The 20,110-nt window shown below is 37.6% G+C and overlaps 1 protein-coding gene across 1 annotated transcript in view; it reads right to left on the bottom strand.

Moving 5' to 3' along the window:
• Nucleotides 1-150: 150 nt before the first annotated feature.
• Nucleotides 151-20,110, bottom strand: part of UBR1 (ubiquitin protein ligase E3 component n-recognin 1) — a 120,984-nt gene continuing 101,024 nt past the window's right edge. Inside the window, exons 39-47 of the mRNA XM_054565522.1 lie at nucleotides 19,369-19,519; nucleotides 18,853-18,940; nucleotides 17,125-17,258; nucleotides 15,554-15,662; nucleotides 12,590-12,646; nucleotides 10,332-10,409; nucleotides 6,666-6,836; nucleotides 5,106-5,207; nucleotides 151-2,726 (exon numbers count right to left, since the gene is read on the bottom strand). Of these exons, the coding sequence (XP_054421497.1) occupies nucleotides 2,585-2,726; nucleotides 5,106-5,207; nucleotides 6,666-6,836; nucleotides 10,332-10,409; nucleotides 12,590-12,646; nucleotides 15,554-15,662; nucleotides 17,125-17,258; nucleotides 18,853-18,940; nucleotides 19,369-19,519 (1,032 nt within the window). The 3' untranslated portion in view covers nucleotides 151-2,584. The remainder of the gene's footprint in view (nucleotides 2,727-5,105; nucleotides 5,208-6,665; nucleotides 6,837-10,331; nucleotides 10,410-12,589; nucleotides 12,647-15,553; nucleotides 15,663-17,124; nucleotides 17,259-18,852; nucleotides 18,941-19,368; nucleotides 19,520-20,110) is intronic.

The following is a 20,110-nucleotide window of genomic DNA, read 5'->3' as shown; positions in this document are numbered from 1 at the left end:
TATGGTTGAAAAGTTTGAGGACCATTACACTAAAAACTTATGTCTTTTAAAGAATTTGTCTGGGCTGACAACAATAACTTTTAACTAGAGCTTCTTTCTAGGTATTGGTTTTTAACACTTAAAACCCACTCCCCAAACATGAGAAGTTCCTTTTTTTCTTTTTAAATATACACATATATTTTATTTCAAAAAGCACAAGAACATTATACAAGTTTAAAATTTACATTTTGCAATAAAAGATATCAATATATGCATTATTTGTATAACTTCATCATGGATGGAATTTGAATCAGTGGTATAAACATGTTGCAGTCACTAAATATAGATCATCACAGTGAACCAAATGCATAGTTGTTATGAAATGACAAATGACCACTAAAGTGTGAACTCACAGCCCATACACCAACATAATAATTTAACTATACAGATATATGTTTATTTTCATCATAGCATAAAAATTCCTGCCAGCCTCTTACCAAACATTAAAAAAACCACGGTTTTGGAGACATCCTGTTGAACTAGCTCCTCCACATTCTACATTAAAGAAAATAAAGTGACTTTTTGCTCATTCTGTCAGTAAACTTCATAAGCATAATTAAATTGCTTGCAATGATGCAGGCAAACCACTAGGATATTTGAATATAATTAGAAATCCCTTGGGCTGGGGACAGCACAGAGACCTATGGTCATCTACGGTGCAGAGATCTGAATCAGTCACAACAAGTGGAACTCAGTATGATACAGGTTCTTTGGCAGAAAAGGTCTGACTGGCCGTTGCAGGATAGTCCCTCTGGCAGTTCGAGAGCTTAACCCCAGAATTTATGAAGTGAACAGAAAAAGACTGGAAATAAAAAGTCAGTTTTCCTTTGCTAAACAGGGGAACAATCAATTAGGGCGGAAGTCAATGTCTTTTGTTGCCTACTCTGGCTCAGGCTTCCTAGTCAGCCAATCCAGCCAACAAAATTATATAAGAAATAAAGGGAAATGTTCTAATTACTTAATCATACTGGCAAATTTGGCAAACTGAATACTGAATTTTCTGATCCTCACCCATCAATTGTTATAAATTGTTCAGTACAGTTGAATCTATTTCCTGATACCTTCTCAATTATTCAAGTAGAAGATCATGACTGTGATTCTATGATTAAATCCCTCACTGCAAAATCCACCTCTTTTTTACTTTATGTGGAAATAGGGGGAAAAAACCCCCACTAACCCCAAATTGTGCATCATCAATCACTTCACAAACATTTTTATTTGCTTGCCTTTGCTGAGCACAAAGAAGGCAGGAAAACATTTACTCACATATTTGACATAGTCACCAAAGGCAAAATAAGATGGTCTTTGCATCTTTCAAACTCCTAACATTACCCCAGAGACAACAGAAGCTAAAATGTAAGATTTCAGTTTATCTTCTGTCTGCTGTTTTATATCACAAGTTCATGATAAAAGTTAAAGATTGCACAAATTTTGGAGAGCCTGATTATTTATAAATAAAATAGCTCAAGCATTTTATAGCAGGACACAGACTATTGATCACATGGCTTTTCTGGTTGTTTGTATTAGTCATAAAAATCAGAGTTTATGAAAAGGTGCACACAAATAACAAATGAAGAATTAGTCTTTTACAAAGACAGGAGGTTGCAGAATTGGCTTAAATCTGATTTATAGCAGTCATGCTCCATTCACTGAGGGAATTTTCTTCATTCTGTAGATAGTTTACATTAAAACTGCATCAGGTTTCTAAGAGTCAAATAGGGTGGTACACATCAAAAGATAAGTGAACTCATTTTAGAAACTTGCCTTTGGAAAAGGGAAAGTATAACTTCAAAACTCAGCAAAGCTATTTGAGGTCAGAGGTGAGGATCACAGGTAGGCTCTGTCTCATGAGGAATGAATAATGAATGCACTATCCTAACTCTTACTGGGGTCTATAGTGGGAAAAAGGCTTTTCTACAACTGGCAGAAATTTACCTTAGAAATGCCAACTCTGTCCATATAGAGCTTTGGTTTAATTTCTGACTGAAATAGTGAGTGGCACATTAGGGGTATTTCCTTAAAAGAGAAATGAGTAAAAATTTACTTTTTTTTGAAAATGTTCTCAGTTACAGAACTTTCTTAAAGTATACAGCATCGTTTCTACAATTTCTCTTAGCTGCAAGGAAGAAAATCACACATTATTAGATTCTTATCAGCGATCCAACTAACATATAAAAATGTCCACAACTGCTTGATGTGACTTCATTGATCAGAGAGAGAAAATGAAATGGGACAGATTAGGAAGGGAAATGAGTTTTCTGCATATATTAGCAGAATCAGACACTTAGGGTAGAGAAGCATTTCTTTAGTGTTCTAGAACATAAAACAGGTTAGTCTATGTTCTTTTTTCCTTTTAAGTATATGTTCACTAATTGAAAGCAATACTCCATTAAGGAATATTTTATTGATTTATATCAATCTGGACAACTGGACAAGGAGAAAAAGACCCTCCAACCCTTCCCCAGCCCTCAGAAAGGTCTCCATAATTTTGAATCAGTCTTCAATATAGTCTTCATTCGTGATTGTCCCGAGGCAGAGTTGGAGCTCATAAGGACTGCCAGTTGAATCCAAACAACATCTGATTAGTTTCCTGGCTCCTAGCAATCTCTTCTATTATGCAGTGTTGTTGCCACACCAAATGGAGCTTCCGATACCTCTCGCGAGATAAATGAAGGGGGTTGCCCCTCCTTCAGGGAAAACAACAACAACATGTTAAGTCTGATCAAATAACTGTCACACTTTATTGTCTACATTTGCCTGAACTCTTGTTCTTGGAACTGTGAGGAATCATCAGGAAAGGGTTTTAAAAGGGATATTTTTCCTTCACCATCGATCACTAAGAACTTGATAAGTTATTTAGCTAATGAAGCAGAAATTTACTCCTTGATTATTCAGAAAACAGGTCAAGTATACCATGAGCATTATGGGACCTCATTTAAATGGCCAGCAAGGCTTATAACTTGAAGCAGTTCTATTCTTTTCTGGGTGGTTAGTCTGAGTGGAGCTCTTAATGACTTTTTGGGTTTACATATCGATAGTTTACCTAGCTTTGATTTCTGACTTTTGCATAGTAAAGGTTAGATCTGAGAGGTAACACTAAGACCTCAAATTATATTCTGCTCCTCAGAAATACCTGGTTATAGCTTTCCTACTAATACTGGTGTGGTGCCTAGAGTGAGGGAGGGGCCACAGAAAACCCCGAGGTAGTGCATGTGACAGGCTATATTCCCCAGGTATAGGGTAAACAAGCCAGCGTGGCAGCTCGTGTTGCCCAGCAACAAAGTTAGTGTGGCGCAAGATGACAGAGTCCCCACCCCGGAGCTGAGACTCAGCAGAAGGAAGCAGGAAGAAGCCTTGCCCCAGCTAGCAAGAGTGATGGACAGAGGCTAGCCCTCCTACACCCTTCCAATTCCTGAGTAATGGGGAAACTAGAGGTCAGAGAGGCATGAGTACCAAAAGATTAACATGGCAGCAGGAGGATGTGCAGACCTGCTGGTCTAACCTGCAGGATTGGCTGGGGAAGCTGGACACTTCTGAAGCACACAGAATTCTGGGCTCAGAGACTTAAACGGACGGAGGGCAAAAACTCTCGCCTTCTCTTCCTCTGAGATCTGCGCCCAGATGCACAGGCCAAAGTGTTCGCAGGCCCTGGGGACTGGGACAACCTCAGGTGCTAGGTCCCACATGGAGCCCCTGCATGTCTGGCTGCAGCAGCTGGCAGTAGCCCTGGGCCCTTGAGTGGGAAGCTGCACCATGGCTTTTGTGGTGCCAGCCACACGTGCACAGACTCCTGGGTGGGAGCCTGAAGCCAGAAAGCAGTCCGCGTAGCAGCCTTCTGGTCCAGAGGACAGATCAAGATGGAGTGGGATTTTTGGGTTTGGTCTTGGGTTTCAGTCTTGTTGGGGTTTCTGTATTTTGCAGAAAATAGGAGCCTGGAGTCAGGGAGTCCGCCAGTCCCAGAAATTGTGGAAACTCTTAGTAAAGACATTTTTCCTTCCCCACCAACCTTTGTTTTATGCCTGTGTTTGGTGGCAGGCAGCCGAACCCCACTTTTGTTTGGTAACACTATGACGCAACAGATTTGGTGGCGATTAGCAAATATCTAAATCAAAGTACTCCACAACGATTCTATGGCTGCATAGTTTATAACACTGCATAACAACTAATCCAAAATGACTAAAGCTTGGCTGTTGCCAATAGTGAAGAACTGTGAGCTTCTCATTCCAAAGGAACTTGAGTGTCTCAGTTAGTTGCCTAATTAATTAAAAATTCTGCTTCTTTGTCCCTTTCTGGAACAACCTGAAACTCTTATCCTTAGTCATTAACAACTTTCATGATTCAGATTATTTCTCCCTAAATCCAGAGAGTATTTCTACAGGTCAAATGCTGTCACAATAAAAAAAAATCTCTATATGATCAAAGAGGTTTCAAGCCCCACCAAGTAAGCCTATTTATTCCGAGTAATATTACAAAAGAAGAAAATTTCAATTAAACAAAGACACAGTTTATGGTGGGAAGATCTAATCTTTATCTATATGTACTTTTGGGATTATGGTGCCTTATCACCTCTTTCTCAGAAGTAGTAAGTAGTCTCTCCAGCACCCAATACCAGGAAGGATACAAAAAAATATAGGATTGTAAGTATTTTGCTTTGCTAAAGCTAAAAAGGCTCATATAGCTGGCTCATAAAAAGTTTCAAGTACTACAGTGGCAACAATGGATAACGATTTTAAACTGAAATCCCTCACTGGACACTACAGGTTTCTTTTATGTAACAGTGTCAAATTTCCTAAGTATTCTGAAGAACGGTTGATTAAACTAATAGAGCATGCAAACACTAGAATGGTTGGTATCTTTAAAAATTTTAAAGAAGCATAAAGTTGTTGAAAATTATGTGCTACATTTAGGATGACATATTTGATATTTTTAATTTTTAATAAAAATTTTAATTTTTAAATAAAAAAATCTCTCAATATTTAGCATTAGCTTTTGTGTTTAAGAAACTATTACCATCTACATATAATAATGTGACTAAAATAAACAAAAAACAAAAAACAAAAACTTACTTCAGGCCAGGATCTGTTTCTCCATATTCATCCAGGTAAGGAGCTGGATAGGCACAGCCTCTGGCTTTACCTTCAACTAGGACCACTCTGCATTCTCTGATTCTGAAGGACAAAACAACCAGCAGGAAATATTAATAAGTGCATGTGTGCAATTAATAGGTACTGCATCCAAGTTAATCTAGAGAAAGGCGCTTAACAGAAGAAAAGGACATCTCCCAGTCTGATTACCTCAGGTCAGACAGGTCAGCTAGGGAAGTGACAAGCCTTTCTGGTTAGAACCAGCCTCCAATAGTGCAGATTATAAAGAACCACTGCCACTTTGAAGGTGTTTGAGATCTTACAGCAGAGGAATGTAGACATAAAAAAAAGTAATGTTTATGGCCCCAATCAGCATGGCTCAGTAGGTGGAATGTCGTCTCCCAAGTGCAAGATCGCCAGTTTGATCCCCAGTGTGGGCACATGGGAGAGGCAACTGATCGATGATTCTCACATCTATTTTCTCTCCCTCTCTTTCTCCCTCCCTTCCCCTCTCTCTAAAAATAAATACAATCTTTTTAAAAAAAATGCTTGTGTACACAGGTGATAATTACTATAGAGAGAAACTATAAAATAAACAGTTGTACTAGTTGTAGGTTCCCTAGTAGAAGAAAATAGGTGTTGGGGTTTGGCTTCCATGCGTCGTTCCCCTTATTATTCCGTACGCCTACCAACAATGATTACACATGCCATAGGCAGTGAGATATCAGTGCTTATGTAAACAGAAAGTATATTACATGGGGAGAAGGGAAAAAAAGCACAAGCATCCTTCTGAATTTTGTCTCACAAGAGCAACTTGTATTCTTTCATAAAATAAGTGACTATTGTTCTACTCTCAGTCATTTGCTGAGAGATCGGGGGAAACAATGGTTGGTTGATACAGGAAATGAAGAAAATTAAAATAGTCAAAGGACATCTTAAAGTAACAATTTACATATACTTTTATTTTTTCATTTCATTATTATTTTTAATCTTCCCCCAAAGACACTCCTATTGATTTTAGCGAAAGGGGAAAGGAGGGAGAGAGAGGGAGAGAAACACTGATGTGAGAGAGAAACATCGATTGGTTGACTCCCAGATGTGCCCCAACTGGCAACTGAACCGCAACCTAGGCATGTGTCCTGACCAGGGATTGAACCTGTAACCCTTTAGTTTACAGATAAGGCTCCACCAACTGAGTCACACCAGCCAGGGCTTACATGTACTTTTAAAATAGAAGTTTTAGGACTCTAAGCTCTTTCACTATATCTGAGTATTACACAATACCAGAGTAATCAATATAAAGTTTATCATATTTGTTTAAGATTTTCCACACATAATGAAAATGTGAGTAGAATACTACTTTATTTTTTATTTTTTACTACTTATTTTGTAATATCTTCTCAAATGAAATCTCATGTGAACAACTGGTCTCTAACTTCTGGTATCATTTCCTAACAACACACTGTCCTGTCATAATGGCCTCCAGATTGAATCCAAATTCCCTAAATTTATTATGAAGCTTCCAGATCATACACTACTCACTTCAGGAAAATGCAGACTCCAGCTCCACAGTGAAGTGCATGAAAAATGCAAGCTCCAACCTCTTCCCCATTCACGGTTTCTTGGCAGCAAATGTTTTGAGAACACAGTATAGCCCCACAGAAAAGACAAAGAACAGGGTTCTTTCTCTCATCATCCGCAGACCTTGGGCACCTCAAAAGGGAAGAAAACATTCAGTATACTGGAGAAACAAAAAAAGCACAGTATATCCAGTTATCACTGAAACATATTTTCATCACTGGCTGCTTTGCAGCAAAGAAAGCTCTTAAAACACAAGGAAACACTTAATGGATGATTGTTCTTTCATGCTTCCCCCTAGGAAGACTTAACCAAAAAATATTCTTATTAGTCCACAGTAAGGAAATTTATTATTAAGTACAGTGTCCTGATAATTCTTATAAAATCTGGCAATTAAATATGCCTTGGTTGAGATGTATTTATAGAATCCAGTCTTCATCTGACATGACCAATTTTTAGTCAACTGCCTCCTCTTTATTGGTTTAGTCAAGCTTGTATCCTGTGTTGGAGGAATATAAACTTGGAGATGCAAAATTTTTTAAAGTCACAATTTGCAGTAAGGATTCAAACACATTTCTCCTCCATTTCTTTGAGGTACTGAGACCTTTAGGGTTGAAAGACTGCAGTCTTTGAGTTGATGCTCCTCCCATCTGGAAACACAGTAATTCTTAGGAAGGAGAAAGTGGCAGAGGTGACTTACTTGAATCAAGTAGTACTTTGAGATCCAACCATTTTTACATCGTGGCATGGGACAGCATTGTTCTAATGCCGCTCCGAAGGCCCTATCATTCTCTGAATTAAAGTGATGATGTTTATCTTTTAACTTCCTGCCCTGACTGGTGTGGCTTAGTGAGTTGGGCATCCCGCAAACCAATCTCTGGTCAGGACACATGCCTGGGTTGCGGCCCAGGTCCCTAGTTGGGCATCTGATTGATTTTCCTCTCGCACACTGATGTTTCTCTCCCCATCTTTCTCCCCCTCTCTCCAATTCCCCTCTCTCTAAAAAAAAATACATAATAAAATCCTAAAAAGAAAATAAACATAAAAAGGAGTTTCTTATAGTTCTATCTCTGCTGTATACTAGACATAATGGAAACATTAAGAATTCCTTAATCTGGGCAGTAAAAAATAAATGAAACCACAGGAGACATCCAGAAAGACCCACAATAAGGTCAGGCTCTCCAACAAAGTATTAACAATTTATTCTCTGACCCCTAGTTTCTTAGGCAAAATAAGAAACCACAGTTGTCTACATAGAAGCAAAGGGACTATATGCATAGGCTTTCCATTCCTGTCTCCTGCAGGTGAGCAGACTGTTTTTACTTCCAGGCTGTTCCTCCTGAATGTAATTATAGCCCTTTTTCTTTCTTCCCCCCCTTTTTTTTTTAAATAATGCCAACATCTTCTTTCACCTGTAGCAGAGGATAGCTAAGTCTGAGTCATTAGCCATCTCAGAGGAGAAAATGGAGGTGATGCCTAAAGTATAATAACTGAGTGGCTACCCTACACTAGAGATGGCTCAGTCTTAATGTAAACGAGTGGTGACAATAACACTGGAAGAGATGATAAGATTTATTTTCATTTTTCCTTAAAACCAGTAAGCAGTAATATCATCCAGAAGTATCTTCACTGTGATCAATGACTAACACTCTTTTCAGGTCCTCCTAAGAGCCAAGAGCATGATAGATACCTTTTAATGCCTGGGAGATAACACCTATTCACTGGGCTTCTGTAGCAGCAATGCAGCCCTAAGATTAAGAAAATCACTGAGCTTAGAGCCAAATGCAATTTTTGAAATAATCCAGCTAATTTTGGGGGGACTGAGAGATAAAGTGACTCAACCACTTCTTTAGTTGGTTGATCTTAATTCTGTATGAGACAAGCATCAAGGAGCCAATACCAAGATCAATTCTATCTGGTAACAGAGGCTGGAATAGAAGCTGCTCAAGCCTTGACTGGGCCATTTAAACCCCCTGGCTTCATGGCTCAAAGCACTCCTTAGTCATTTCTGTAGGGCAGTGATTCTCAAAGTAGGCCAAAGAAAGCCTCTTCAAGCCCACAAAGTAATCTTAAAATGCAATCCCTTATTTTGGTTCTTTTGAATGAAGGCAGGTTATTTAACCTATGACTAAGGACTACTAATTGTCCCCTTGTACACTAATTGGTACCTTTTAAACAAAATTTAAGAGTTAGTTGTGCTTACTGGTAGTTCTAATTAAATTAAGTTCACTAAGAAGTTTGATTGCAGGACAACGCTTAATAACATTACAAAACTCCTGAACTTTGGAATTCCTGCAGTTTGGGGAAAGGATGCTCTGTTACTAGTACATCAGCAATGAAGTGTTGAATAGGCTTCCTCTTTCAGGCTGCTAAGATTCTTCCTTTTTAATTATAAGTCACTGCTAGTTTCATGCCATCATTTTCAATCGGTTTCCTATGGGTGGTGGTGTGATGCCACCTAAGTGTCAAGGATACATAATTGCAGCAATAGAAATTTTGACGTTTTATTTTCAAGACATAATACATTGTGATTTAAATATGAAATATTCACATACCAATGGCTAAAGCAGATACAAGGTATGAATATAATTTCTCCACTCAGTGACATTTCATTAATAGTGTTCCGCTCATGAATTTATGCTACTCAAATAACTTATATTATAGTAAGGTAAGTGTAAAACAAAAATTATCATTAAATTTACAGAACATTATTTTATCATAGAGAATCATGTGTTTAAACTCATTCTGTTCTCTCACAAAAGTAACTAAGAGGTAATTCATACATGGTATTAGTAATAACTAGAACATAACTTGTTTCTCTTCTCATCTGTCCCAATTATCCAGTATCTTTTTTTATTTGAAAGTGATCAGTGAAAAGGAAGAGAAATATAATGGACAGTTTGAGAAACACTGCTTTATATAGTGTTTAAACTGACTGAAGCAGAGGGGACATGGTACCAAAAAAGGCCAAGCAGGTACACCCCGGCTTTCCATTATCTAGGCTTGACCCTGAGTTACAATGCTATTATCTATTTTACTGTTATTACAGGATCTATATAGATTTTGTTTGAGGGGGAAAAAAGGGGTTCTTCAGTGTTATTTCAGTGAATGAATGTGATCACCACACTGTAATGAATGTAAAACAGTATTTAAAGATATATGAATAAACAATCATTCTTAGAATGAGAGAGAGAGAGAGAGAGAGAGAGAGAGAAAGAAGTTCTTGTATCTTTAAAAAAACTGAGAATGGATGTCATAGGAGATGGTGGAGTAGGGAAGTAGGGAACTCCAGGAATCGGCTCCTCTACTGAAAGAACTATTGATCTGGCAAGAGCTGTCTGAAGCAACTATTTTGGAACTCTGGAGTACAGATCAACACTTGCACTGACAGCTGTCAGAGGAGAACATATATGCATAATCCATGGACATAAACAACAGTGTGATGGTGGCCAGAGGGAAGGGGGCACAGAGCTTGGGTGGAGGGGGGTGTGGGGGGGGGGGTTTGGTGGAATGTGGACATCTGTAATAGCATCATCAATAAAAATAAAGGAAAAAATAAAGTAAGTTTGCTAGAGGTGGTATATACCAACTACAAGCTCAAAAAATTTAAAATAATGTATTTTTTCTTACCTGAAATGAGAAGCTTGATTTAGAAGGCAGCTATAGTCATCAGGAAGCTCTATCAATCTATTTCTTTTTCTAGGGTACCTAAAAATGTAATTTAAAAGGCAATTTTATTTATCAGGAAATAAGCCCAGATCAAAAATTGAACAATAAAAGAATGTCTTAAAAATAACAAAAGGATCAACACTTGAAATCCATAGTAATTCCCACTATTGACTAGATTAAATCCAAATTTCTCAGCCTAGAATTACAAACCCTTCATCAGCTAGCTTCCTTTCCCAACTCAGCTTTCACTATTTAAGACTAACTTGTTTCAGCTAGATTTCTATACTGTCTAGGAGGGTAACATAAAGTAGTGGTTAAGAACACAACCTTTGAAATCAGATAGACTCAGTTACAAATCCTAAATTCTATAACACTTGATAAGTCACTGAACCTAAGCCTGTATTTCCTGGTCTGAAATTGAGGATGAATATATTATATTTTCTTAAACTTAAGGCTTACCATTACTTTAATAATACATTTTGGGAGGGGCATAAAAGACTCATGATGATTTAGAAATTTTATATGAATATCAAGGAACCTCATGGAGCTGTTGAAGGCTCAATAAGACACTGAAATGAAACATAATATACTCAGTACTTGATGCATATCTGCAAATGTTATTATTCATTGTTACCACACTAGATACAACAAAAGCCTGGCTTGCATGCCTTAGGGAAAGTCATCTGAATAACACCAAATTCTTTTGTCAAACCTTGAGCAATTTAAATTCTATAACGCCTTCTATGTTCAGGTAAATTCATCTCCTCTAAGACTAACCTGTGTCATTAAGAATCTTTTACTCTTTAAATTTCTATAGCATTAACAGTATATTCCATATGTTTAGGGGTGCGCAAAAGTAGGTTAAATGATCAGTCATCTTTACCTAAAAGATAAATCATAAGTAAGGCTACAAAATAATAACAATAAGACAAATAATGCAAATAAATAATAGAATTAATACATAAATAAAAGAATAAATTGTGTTTCACATACTCACAGGTGTAAACCTACTTTTGCCCACCTCTGTATTATTATACTTTAAGTCTTGAATTTATGGACATAATTTGTTTGTACACTACCCATTACCAAAAGTTGTATGTGTTATTTCTTTTAACTCTCCTAGAGTATTAAGTACCATGCTGGGGAAATAGCAGATGTCTAAAAGGCACGCAATGAAATGGAATAAAGGAAAAATGGTATGAGATTAACAGTCCTAAAACATGTACTCGTCTTTTAAACTCTTCTCTCTACTACAAGATCTTTCTTTTCTTGGCGATGTGAATACTACTGCATTTGAACACAGGAGCTAGATCTGTAATTTCTAAATCACTAAATCTGGGTTAAAGGGGGGATAGCATATGCACATTTACAGGGATGGTAAAGGTGTTCAAGGGGTGAGAGAAGGTAAGAAAAGGTGGCAAATGTATCCTGTCTCACATGTTTGCTTTAGCCACAGAAGAATGGTACTGGTGTTAGTATTTAAGGCTGGGGGTGGGGGATAGTCAACTCCTATGTTTATTGATGCAATTCAATACGAATAATAATTAGACACTGTACATAATATAAGCCAGGCTCTGGAAGGGATACACAGAGACAAGCATGCAGTTTTGGCCCCTGTTGGGTTTACTGCTTAGTGATGTAGGGTGCTGGCAAGATACACGTGCTCACATGTTAACACACACAAGACAATATATTAGGTTAGGCTTCAGGGAGGAGGTGATATTTAAAGCAATCCTTGAGGAAGAGGTGGATTTTGACTGAACCATAGATTAAGGGAGATAAGAGGACTAAAGAAAAGTTTTGTTGGGTGGTCTTGAAGCATATATATAAGAAGAGAAGAGGAGAGGAAATAATTCTATTTATATCTTACTGTATCTTCAAAGGAAAAAAGTAGTTTATAGGAATGATGTCAGTACTCTCTAATTTTAACATACCAGCAGCTCCAAGATACCATCTCTTCCTTTGCCTTTTAATAGGCTTGCACTAGCTTAAGGAAGAAGAGCTGGTGGCATAAAACTACTTGGGAAATGGACAGCCACTCCAAGAAAAAAATAAATGTAGAAAGAATCTGATTTCTAGCAAAGACCTAACAGAAATGTAGGAAACAATGTACTGAGTGAGAATGAAGAAGACAAACTAGATACCATGCTCAATAAGCTAACCAGTTTTGGAAACACAACTTCTTGATGGCGGGGGGAAGAACTGAAAAGTAAACCAACCTGACTACAGCGCTTTTCTGCTTCAAACAGTCTAGTAAGGCAGGATCTGCACACCACCTATATGGGGAGCCAAGAGAAAAAGCAAATGGGTCATCACAACTTTAGTACAATATTCATCATCGAACTATTCCCTTGAAATCTTTCTGTCCCTTCTTTCCAAGTTTCTTCTTCTAGACTTCTTTTATCTTACCTCTTTCCTCTTTTCTCCCCTACTTTTTTTGTATCTTCCTATTTATTTTCCCCCTTTTTATTGATTTCTTTTTAAAAAGGTTTATCAATCAAGGTCCTGCTATACAAATAAAAACCATTCTAAGTACTTCAACAAGAGGGAATTTAATAACAGGGATGGGTAATAAAGGTAATAGAAGGGCTGAGAAGCCAACCAGGAGACAAAAAGTCAAGGCAACCCCTAAATTAGCCAATAATCCAAGGCTCCCACCCCTAGTAGGCGGGAGAGAAAAAAAGAAAATAATGGTATTACTACAGGCCAGGGGCTAAGGTCACCAGTGGATGCCGGAACCACAGCAGTCTTGTCTGGTGGGAAAAAGAGCCAGAGAAGAGCTACAGGAACAGACAGAGATGCCCCACAAGGCAGAGAGAGGCAGTCTAAGTACTTAGGCTTCTCGCACAACCAAAAGAAGAATAACAAACTTAAAACAAAGAAACACCCAGAACTGCCAGAAAATTAAACTGTATGTAAGTCCAATAACCAAGGAATTAAAGAAGAAACATTCATTCAGACTGGTAGGAGGAGCGGAGACGGTCAGCTGGGGTAGAGAGGACTGGCAGTAAGGTGGTGGCTGGCGGTAACACATTTGCATGTGGAAAAACCAGGAGGAACAACTGGGGAGCGAGACAGACTGTGCAACCCAGGGCTCCAGTGTGGGGAAATAAAGCTTCAAAACCTCTGGGGGTGGTAGTGGTGGGAGAAACTCCCAGACTCACAGGAGAGTTTGTTGGAGAGACCCACAGGGCCCTAGAATGTGCACAAACCCAACCACCTGGGAATCAGCACCAGAAAGGTCAAATTTGCTTGTGGGTAGTGGGGGAAGTGACAGAAAGCCAGCCAAGAGCCAAGAAAGTAACTGTTCCCTTTATGACCCCTCCCCCATAGACAGCACCACAACGCAGTGACGTGAGTTGCCCTTCCCTGGCAAATACCTAAAGCTCTGCTCCTTACAATGTAACAGGTGTGCCAAGACAAAGACATATGGCCCAAATGAACGAACAGAACAAAACTCCAGAAAAACAACTAAGAGATGAAGGGATAGTTGACATATCAGATGCAGAGTTCAAAACACTGGTAATCAGGAACCTCACAGAAATGGTTGAGTATGGTTGCAGAAGAGAGGAAAAAATGAAGGCTATGCAAAGTGAAATAAAGAAAAATATACAGGGAACCAACAGTGAAGGGAAGGAAACTGGGACTCAAATCAACAATCTTGAGCAGAAGGAAGAAATAAACATTCAACCAGAACAGGATGAAGAAACAAGAATTCAAAAAAAATGAGGAGAGGCTTAGGAACCTCTGGGACAACTTTAAATGTTCCAACATCTGAATCATAGGGGTGCCAGAAGGAGAAGAAAAGCAAGAAATTGAAAATTTATTTGAAAAAATGATGAAGAAAAATTCCCCAATCTGGCAAATGAAATAGATTTCCAAGAAGTCCAGGAAGCTGAGAAAGTCCCACAGAAGTTGGACCCAAGGAAGCACACACTGAGGCACATTATAATTAGGTTACCCAAGATTAAAGATAATGAGAGAATCTTAAAAGCAGCAAGAGAAAAGGAGACAGTTACCTACAAAGGAGTTCCCATCAGTCTATCGGCTGATTTATCAAAAGAAACCTTGCAGGCAACAATGGGCTGGCAAGAAGTATTCAAAGTAATGAAAGGCAAAGAAGTACACCCAAGATGACTCTATCCAGCCAAGCTATCATTTAGAATGGAAGGGCAGATAAAGTGCTTCCCAGATAAGGTAAAGTTAAGGAGTTCACCATCACGAAGCTCTTATTTTATGAAATGTTAAAGGGACTTATCTAAGAAAGAGAAGGAGATCAAAACTATGCACATAAAATGACAACAAACTCACAACCATCAACAACTGAACCTAAAACAAAACAAACTAAGCAAACAACTAGAATAGGAATAGAATCAAAGAAATGGAGATCACATGGAGGATTATCAGTTGGGAGGTGAAGGGGGTAAAATGGGGGAATAAGAAGCATAAATGGTAGATACAAAATAGACAGGGCAAGGTTAAGAATAGTACAAGAAATGAAGAAGACAAAGAACTTTTATATATGACCCCCATGGACATGAATTAAGCGAGGGGGCGAGGGGACGCTGGTGGGAGGGGAGTTGCAGGGTGGAGGTGAATAAAGGGTAGAAAAATGGGACAACTATAGCAGCATAATCAATAAAATATACTTAAAAAATAAAAAAATAAAAATGAACAAAGATTAGGGTAAGGAGACTGGAGATTAGGCGGGTGAAGACTGACCAGGTAAATTAGTTAAGTAATGGTGTAGAAAAAATTTTTTTTTCTGAAATAAAGACACATTTCTCCCCAGGAAGTTTAACTGATATATCTTTAATCTACCAAATGACAAATGACACTTTTTCCCTCCTTAGTCACCCTCCTGAGATGTGTGCTGCTGACCACATGACTTTTACCAATGCACCCCACCCCATCATAACCAATTTAAAACTGGGATTATGAGACAGTAGCTATGGGGAAAGTAAGTTCAATGAATGTTAGTTGTGGTGGAACAAGTAGAAATTCCAGCTGCCCATGGCTGTTAGTCTTATCCCCAGTTCTTTTAGTGGATGAATTAGGAATCTCCTATATTTTTGCCATCCCCTTCAATCAATGCTAATCAATTTAAAAGCTAGCAAGCACTTTTAATTTAAAATTTCCAAACTGCATAATAACTCAACAGTGATATTTTGTCCCCACAGTACCTCTGGAGGAGGGGCTTTACAGTAAGCCAATATTCCTGGAAAAGTAGGAACAAATTTGTAGGTAAAGATAGATAGCTACAGAGTGCACTGTACTCTCCTTCTGCAGAATCTGCAAGAGAAAAAAAATACACTTAATAAGCACATTGTTCTCACCTGGTCAGCCTGTCAACAGAGCTTCTTCACTGTTTATACTCATTGCTATACTCTTTCTGTAGAGTATATCTTGTACTTTCTAGATTGGTGGCTGGCAAATAAGCTAAAGTGATCCTTTTAAAACATAAATCCAATTGAGTCATTCTCCTGATGAGATGTCTCCAAGGTCAAATCACCACATGATATGAAATACAATATCCTTACCGTGGCATAAAGGCCTTACATGACCGGCTCCTGGATGCTTCCTGGACCTCATTTCCTATCATTCTCCCCTCTGTTCATTACGCTTCAGCCACACTCTTCTCTTTACTATTCTTTTATCAAAGCAAGGCCTTTGCACTTATTGCTCCTTCTGCTTAGGAATACTTTTCTGTCAACTTACCCAGTTCAACCCAGTTCTCTTTTTTCAATGTCTCCTTGCTCAATGTCTCCTCACAGAAAACCCTTCCATGACTATCTGTCTAAAAGAATTATCCATTCTGGTCCCAGCATTCTCTATGTCCATGACCCGCTTTATTTTTCTTTGTAGCATTTATCACCATTTATCACCATTTGACATAGCTATTAATCTGCCTGTTTATAGTTGGTCTCCTCCTAATAAAAGAAAGGACTTTATCTGACATATTACAGCAGCAACTAGATAACTAGATAAATTAATATATGATTTTTTAAAAACTGCAAACAGATCTGTAATTGTAATAACTACTTGGAAAGTAGCATCCTATTTTATAGGATAAATCTAGATCCATAAACCCTACTAAATTGAGTTCAAGAATAAAAAAAATAAAAATAAAAAAAATAAAGGCTGACCCAGTCAGTTTAAACTCAAAGGATAAAAGGAAGAATCTATGAGTAATTTTGGTGACTCTCCCAAAATCATATGAGTGTTTTAATTTTTACCCATAGAAAGCCATAAGGAAGCCTTCTCTACTTTCATCTAGATTTAAGGCAAGTAAAGGAGAAAGAAAAGGACTCTGTTAAATATACGTGGTCTTGGTTTGATACTGCAGTCCTTTCTGAGGAGCATTTTAATTCTTTTGTAATAGAGACATATGTTCAAAATTTAAATAACAGGGTATAGAATAAAGTTTTCCTTCTACCTAGTCAAACAGTTCTCCTCCCTAAGGCAACCAATGTTTCCAATTTCTTCCATATCTCACCCTATGAGTTATATTCTGCATGCAGGCATTTTATAAATTCAAGCACATTAACTATACATAGGAAGGAGCCACAAGTAAGTTCTGTAGGTTATATCCTGATTTTTGCCCTGACCTTTACCCTAACACCAGGGAGGGGAATGCATGTTGAGAGTGAAGGGATGAAGAGTTGGTATTGTGCGCTCTAATCTTATATTCTTGTGACTGAAGGTAAGGAAAAAATTCTTTCATTTACTACTCTGATCTCATTTTTCTACTTACTGGTAAGCAGGTCTTCAGGTGGAGTTACTCCAAGTAAATAGTGGAAAAACAAGGCAGCACAACGAAGGTAAGGGGTGATGCCATTCTTCAATGAGACCCACAAATACCAGCCAGGAATATCACACCCAATGCAGCTAAGAGGCAATAATTCCAGAACAGAAGAGAATATTGATGAGACTAAAACCCTAGATTTTAAACACCCCTTCACAAACATAGCTAAGTATTTAAAATTCAGGGGTGCCCAACCTGTGGCCCATGGGCCGCATGCCGCCCAGGATGGCTATGAATGTAGCCCAACACAAAATTGTAAATTTACTTAAAACACTATGATATTATTTTGTGATTACATGCCACAATGTATTTAATGTGTGGCCCAAGACAACTCTTTTTCCAGTGTGGCCCAGAGACACCAAAAAGTTGGACACTCCTAAATTTTAAATAACTTTTTATCCTTTTAATTTTTAAACACTTAAAACAAAATATTTAACAAGCTAACACTTCAGTTTTTAAATCTCCTAATAGTTCCCTAAAGAAAACCAAAAATCTTGCATCTTTTACCATGCAGATTTTTATTTTCTCACCTGAGGACATTTTTTCATTGCTTTTAGGGAGAGGAAGGGGGTAAGAGAGAGACAGGGAGAGGGAGAAACATCAATGTGAGAGAAACACTGATTGGTTGCTCCCATACACACCCCAACTGAGGATTAAACCTGCAACCTGGGTTATGTGCCCTTACCAGGAATTGAACCCACAATCTTCCAGTCTATGGGATGATGCTCCAAACAACTGAGCCACACTGGCAGAGCTTACCAGGCAGATTTTTAAGACAAAAAGCTACTGTCTTCTTTTGCCTAATCCTTATGATGAAATGTAGAGCAGATATATTTACCAGTAACTAACCAGAGTAGCTAAGTTACCTAAAAATAATCAATACTTTCTTGATTTCTGTATTAAAATTAACTGGTGATTTGTAGGGCGGTAAATTATTACATGTGATATTGTAACTGTATGACACAATGAGTGAACCCTACTGTAAACTACGGACTTTAGTTGATAACAATGTACTGATATTGTTTTATCAAATGTACCATACTAAAGCAAGATGTTAATAACGGGAGAAACTGGTAGAGAGAAACAATGGGAATGCTATACTTTTTGTTCAATTTTTCTGTAAACCTAAAACGGCTCTAAAAAAATGGTCTGTTAACATAAAAACAAACAAAATCACACACATTCAGTACCCAGAGAAAGAAAAACAAAAACAAATGACTTACGAGGAAGATGAAAACAAAGAGGGGACCTTGACAGCAGGTGAAGTTATACTTTTGGTTTTAACCTCTGCATTACCAATATATTTCACATATTATTCATAACAGCCTTAAAAAAAAGGCCTCTAATTAAGTTCATCAACTACACTAATTGCTTTAAAAGGACAACCTATATTCTATTTTCTACATTTATTTAAATTTAAAATGCTGCTATCTGTTAAAAATTCTATCATCCTTTGCCTATATCCCCATAATAATTTATGAGAGTAAAGATGTGCCAAACTTGTTTCTGTCTGAGAAACAAATAAATGGCTAGCTGTTATTCCAAAAGCTCTAAACTCCTTCTTAAAGACTGGAATTAAAATGGTTCAAAAGTTATACTGCCAAACAACTAAACAAAGATGTGGAAATATTAAAACAATACTGAAGCAGATTAAACAAATGGATTGCTGTTACTCACCCACTTATACATTGAGAAACTTCTGCCAAAAAAGAAGATGCAGAACGAGCCTCTTCACTGTCTTCTTGAACGTGAGCAAGGGGGAGGCCTGAAAAAGAAATTTTGAAAGATAAATCTATAAACTGGCTACTGGATTTATAAATTACACCTCAAATTCATGGTTCTAGGATAATAAATAATGTCTAGTCAAGTGAGGGTCTTTCCCTTGTTCTCAATCTAAATAGTTGATTCTGATATTAAAACTATTAGGTAAACTTTATCAGTATGTTACCTGGAGAAACAAGTAGAGCAAAATCACAGTCTTGTTAAACATGGATATTTAATAAATATTTATTATTATATAAGAATTTATAAGTATATATTTAAATAGCATCCATAAAGAAACAAATGAATGATCCTTCAACAACAGACATAATACAGAACTTAGCAATATATGATTAACCACAAGCACAATTAATTTTGGCAATAAATCACGGGCAAATATTATGTACAGTTAACAAATGGTGCAAGCTTTACCTGTGTCTATGGTAAGAAGTATCTGAAGGATGTGTGCCATGGTAATCAAATGGAAGAGATAAAGGTGGTTATAGGAAGAACTAATTGATGAAGGCTGCAGATCAACAGTGTCATCCCAATACAAGGATGGGAATGCTAACACAGCACCTACCTATGAGAGAAAATGGATATCAGCATGGGCAATAACACAGAACAATACAAATTAATCTCATAACAAAATGTAAAGGGCACTAGATGCTACACTGTGTTTGTATGTTTTTTTTTTAAATAACCATTGTATTTTTTCAAATTATTCAACAGAATACCTTATACTATACTATACTATAAATAAAGGACAAAAGTCATCACCAAATAGTTATCCCTTTGCTGGGTCTACTTATTATAGTTCTAGGTAGCGGTCTCAAACCCTGTGGGGTTCAGAAGATCCAACATTACAATCACTTGGGGAGCTCTTAAAATAACATTGATACAGAAGCCTCACCCCAGTCTAATCAAATCAAATTCTCAGCGGTTAGGGCCCAGTTTACTAGCATTCTTTTCAATCACTGGGTAGAGGCCTGGAAAATGAGAGATGAAGACACTGGCCATCACAAACTCCATGCTCCCCATCTCAACACTGTTCTCCCTAGAGAACTTGTTTTGAAGGAATGAAATCATTACAGGGATAAAAACATTCTTCAAGAAACTCACAAAACAGTTGCCACCCATCCATAGGTGTTTGGGGGAAACCTAGCTGTGTACA

The sequence above is a fragment of the Pteronotus mesoamericanus genome, unplaced genomic scaffold (genome assembly GCF_021234165.1).
Source record: "Pteronotus mesoamericanus isolate MK-2021 breed Mesoamerican mustached bat unplaced genomic scaffold, CSHL_Meso_final contig_164, whole genome shotgun sequence".
Classification (NCBI taxonomy): Eukaryota; Metazoa; Chordata; class Mammalia; order Chiroptera; family Mormoopidae; genus Pteronotus; species Pteronotus mesoamericanus.
The sequence above is the reverse complement of the archived record's forward strand: the minus strand, read 5'-3'. Positions and strand labels throughout refer to the sequence as shown.